Below are 4,938 nucleotides of genomic sequence, written 5' to 3' on the forward strand. Positions count from 1 at the left end.
AAATTGCACATTGCGTTGCATATTACATACACACTCCTATATCATTTATACACAAGTCAATCCCTCCCCTTTCCAGTATTCACGACTGGCTCTTTACGTTACACCATTTACAATGCATTTCCTCACCGATACCAATACCTATATTAAAGTTTGCCATTATTATTATAAAACCTACATTTCAATATATAATTTTTAAATATATAGTTTGCCATTATTCTTATAAAACCTACATTTCAATATATTCATTATACACTTTTAACAGAACATTACAATTTACACCTCCCTTCCAGTTTCTTACTATACGCAGTTATGTTATGGTTACTTTTTACATTTTACACACTTCCACACCATCAAAGTTAGGTTTATATGTCATTTTACCTACTGGGGGCCAAATCCCATCCCGGTTAGGCAACATACCCTTAGGTTTAGTTTGTTATATGTTGTTTACCTACTAGTTTTACTTCCTTGAAGGGGGTTACCCGGTTAGGCTAGGTTGGTTAGTTCTTCAAGGGTGGATACTGGGGGGGGGGGGGGGGGTTACATTCCCTACTTGGTTACCTACTAGGTTAGGTTTGGTTAGGTTACATTCCTTACTAGGTTAGGTTAGGCCTTTAAGGGGGGGTACAGGGGTGAAGCCCCATGGTCAGGCAATATTCCTACTAGGTTAGGTTAGGTTAGGTTTGGTTAGGTTACATTCCTTACTAGGTTACGTTAGGCCTTTCCAAGGGGGGTACGGGGGGGCAAAACCCACCTGGTCAGGCAATATTCCCTACTAGGTTAGGTTAGGTTAGGTGGTTAGGTTACATTCCTTACTAGGTTACGTTAGGCCTAGTATTTCCCTACTAGGTTAGGTTAGGTTACGTTCCTTACTAGGTTAGGTTAGGCCTTTAAGGGGGGGTACGGGGGGGGGGAAGCCCCCCTGGTCAGGCAATGTTCCCTACTAGGTTAGGTTAGGTTAGGTTGGTTAGGTTACATTCCTTACTAGGTTAGGTTGTTTAGGCCTTTAAGGGGGGGTACGGGGGGGCGAAGCCCCCTGGTCAGCAATATTCCCTACTAGGTTAGGTTAGGTTAGGTTGATTAGGTTACATTCCTTACTAGGTTAGGTTAGGCCTTTAAGGGGGGGTACGGGGGGCGAAGCCCCACCCCCCCTGGTCAGGCAATATTCCTACTAGGTTAGGTTAGGTTAGGTTGGTTAGGTTACATTCCTTACTAGGTTACGTAAGGCCTTTAAGGGGGGGTACGGGGGGGCGAAGCCCACCTGGTCAGGCAATATTCCCTACTAGGTTAGGTTGGTTAGGTTACATTCCTTACTAGGTTACGTTAGGCTAGTATTTCCCTACTAGGTTAGGTTTAGGTTAGGTTACGTTCCTTACTAGGTTAGGTTAGGCCTTTAAGGGGGGCGAAGAAGCCCCCCTGGTCAGGCAATGTTCCCTACTAGGTTAGGTAGGTTAGGTTGGTTAGGTTACATTCCTTACTAGGTTAGTTAGGCCTTTAAGGGGGGGGGGGGTACGGGGGGGCGAAGCCCCCTGGTCAGGCAATATTCCTACTAGGTTAGGTTAGGTTACATTCCTTACTAGGTTTAGGTTAGGCCTTTAAGGGGGGGTACGGGGGGGCGAAGCCCCCTGGTCAGGCAATATTCCCTACTAGGTTAGGTTAGGTTAGGTTGGTTAGGTTACATTCCTTACTAGGTTACGTTAGGCTAGTATTTCCCTACTAGGTTAGGTTAGGTTAGGCCTTTAAGGGGGGGGAGGGGTACAGGGGGCGAAGCCCCCTGGTCAGGCAATATTCCCTACTAGGTTAGGTTACATTCCTTACTAGGTTAAGTTAGGCCTTAAGGGGGGGGTACTGGGGGCAAAGCCCCCCTGGTCAGGCAACATTGCCTACTAGGTTAAGTTCCCTACTAGGTAAGGTTACATCCCTGCTAGGTTAGGTTATGTTAGGTTGGTTTGGTTCTTTAAGGGGGGTTACAGCAGGCCCACCCCACCCCTGGTCAGGCAACATCCCCTGCAAGTTTAATTAGTTTTGTTATATGCTAACCTATGTTTAATTTGGTCTTTTGTATTTATTAAACAACTATAGGCCCTATTACACATTTACACCCAGGACTTAAATCCCACCCCTCCTGGGCCCGTTATATATGTATTTGTATTATTTCATATTTTGAACCCATCCCACTTTACATTTAGTTCCTTAACTACCATTTACTTTTATTACCTTAACATTGCCAACTTATCTGTTTAAGTGCTTGTTCATTTACCTCAGCCCCACCCTGCCTCAACCAATAGCATCAAAGCATTTTTTACTACTCCACCACCTCTCCTACCCTGTTTCTACGGTCTGCCTCCTGCCACCTCCTAACTGAGAACTCCAACACTGTTGAAATCTGCCGCCATGAACATCCACTGCTGCATCTACTTCACGCTCGCCCCAGCCCCTCACCAGGAACTCTTTGCCAACTTCATGTACAATTGTTACATGAGTTACAAAGATTTTTCTGCCTTTTACTCAGGTAATTATGATCGACTAATCGGTTTTTGCCAGGACCACGGCCTCTGAGAAAGCAGGTCTTTTGCCCCATTCAGTCAACTCCAAGATACGGGAGGAGAATGTATAACTTCGTCGGGTTACTTGGCTGTTGCTTATTTCAAGCTGCATTTTGAGGAACCCAAGACCCAGCCTCCACGCATTCTTAAAAGCAGCTGCTGCTTTGTACCCCTCCACCCCTTTAAGGTAAGGTCCAAACATTATTCTTAATTATTATGTTTTAGGAAAGTGAGTGTTAGGCTTTCGCCGAAAGTTGCGCCAAGGTATGTTACTATTCAGTGGGGTGCTGCTAAGACAACTCGTACCTTCCACCTTACCCCCGCCCTCCCCCTGTGCGTTACCCCCCGCCCTCCCCCCTTAGTGAACATATGGCTCCGTGGTGGTTGGGGAATTTAAACATGGCGGCTGTGTTTACATCTCCTTCACCGTAACGAATACTTGGTACCTTCCTGTAGGACCGTTCTTCGGTGCTTAGACTATGGCAATTGACATTTTCTATGTTATTTTAGTTGCTTTACAAGGGTTGTAAGGAATATTTTTTTTGTTTGGTTGGAACTAAACTTTAAATATACCTTTGAGTTTGTGCGGCTATTATGTAACTTTCAAAGGTCAATTACTGCTTAGTTACAGCCGGCCGAATGGATATTACTTTTAAAATCTTGTACAGTAACTCAAATACATAGGAATCAGTCAATTGCCATAGTCTAAGCCACGCGGATTGCTTCTGTAGAAATACCGAAAAAATATTTGTTTTTATTGTTTAGATACGTCTATTTGATATATTCCTTCAATAATTTAAAGTAGGGGCAGACCCTCCTGTACTTCAGTTGTCCACCAAATTAAGAGAACTTTTGGAGGATATATACCTAACCTAACCTACTTAGCCTATTGTGCGTTTACTTTTCTAAGATCACTGTGGTGTGGTGGGATCCAACAGGCCATTCAGTGCATCTAGCTATAATTATAGAAAGAGAATTAATCTAATCAAGCAAGCCCATCTCTGCGGAGAAGCATTTAAAGGGCCTTACATACCCGTAAATATGATAACTCGGTCTTTTCTACCTGGCCCCAACAGAGCAATCTTTTAAAAGTAACCACACTACAGGATCAGCCCAAACCTCCTTTCAAGTGTTGTTCCTGAGGTTTGTGAGGCCTTATATGCAGCTCTTCAACCGTTACATATGAAAATGTCTACAAATGAAGAGGAATGGCTTCGCATCCAAGCAGAATTTCATTCTCTCTGGCAGTTTCCAAATTGCTGTGGTGCTTTAGATGGGAAGAGAGTTCTTATAGCCAAACCTCCAAAATCAGGTTCAACATATTATGACTACAAATGTCATTTCAGCACCATACTTCTTGCCCTTGTCGATGCAAAGCCAAGATCCATTTATGTAGATGTTGGTGGTGCAGGACGTGCCAGTGATGGAGGTGTATGGGAGAAATGCTCCTTGAAAAGGGCACTTGATAGGGATTTGGGGAAATTTCCTCTTCATAGGTCCTTACCTTTTTCGCAGAAAGCATGCCCAAGTGTGATCCTTGCTGATGATGCTTTCCCTCTCGCTACTACTTTAATGAAACTTACCCTGGTCGAGGACTGACCCATGAGAAAGGGATGTTCAACTACAGGCTCTCATGCTAAACGCACATCAGAGAATGCATTTGGCATACTTTCTGCGAAATTTAGAATATATAAGCAGCCGATTCATAAATCTCCTGAAAACATCAATTCAATTATTTTAGCTGCATGTTCCCTTCACAATTTTTTACGGACCGTTTACCAAATACATGCATCAGCAGAAATGTTGGGGAGTGAGGACCACTGCCATGATGCTGTCCAGCCCGGTGTTTGACACCAGGAAGAGCATGGTGGTATGATACTGCCGATTCCTAGGCGCCCATGGAATGATGCTGCAGTTGTAAGGGACACTTTCATGCTCTACTTCAATGGTGAAGGCAGCGTTCCGTGGCAAGAGCAGATGGCACTATTCCACTAGGAAGTTGTATTTCTAGGTTTTGTATGCAAATGTAAAATGTATTACATTGTTTTCTTCATAAAGTGTCATTATGATTTATGTGTTTTCTTTAGCCTGGACGTATTATTTAATTTTCTTCTTACTGTGCAATATATTTTAGTAATATATATTTTTTTTTTTTGCTACTGTGCTTATAGGCTTACGCCTCATGTTATTAATGTATAAAAATGCAAACGTCCTCAAAATGTACATCCATCCGCAGTGAATATTACTCGACGTTATTCTCCTTCATGAAATAAAACCTGTGAAAATAGTTCATTCATATGTTAAAGTAATGTTGGAATGTTATTTATGTTCAAAACAATGTTAGAAAATAAAATTATTGCATAGATTAATAAATTTGGCTTATTTGACAAATATA

General features: G+C 42.8%; 1 protein-coding gene across 1 annotated transcript; it reads left to right on the forward strand.

Annotated features, from left to right (window-relative positions):
• The first annotated feature begins 3,731 nt into the window (after positions 1-3,731).
• Positions 3,732-4,142, forward strand: LOC135209536 (uncharacterized). The gene has a single exon (XM_064242187.1). The coding sequence runs from the start codon at positions 3,732-3,734 to the stop codon at positions 4,140-4,142; it is 411 nt and encodes a 136-aa protein (XP_064098257.1).
• The last annotated feature ends 796 nt before the right edge of the window (positions 4,143-4,938 follow it).

This window comes from Macrobrachium nipponense, chromosome 38, assembly GCF_015104395.2.
Source record: "Macrobrachium nipponense isolate FS-2020 chromosome 38, ASM1510439v2, whole genome shotgun sequence".
Classification (NCBI taxonomy): domain Eukaryota; kingdom Metazoa; phylum Arthropoda; class Malacostraca; order Decapoda; family Palaemonidae; genus Macrobrachium; species Macrobrachium nipponense.

Bases quoted from the DNA above. Each gene is read 5' to 3' on its own strand.
- LOC135209536 (XM_064242187.1), top strand. From the start codon at position 3,732: ATGTCTACAAATGAAGAGGAATGGCTTCGCATCCAAGCAGAATTTCAT.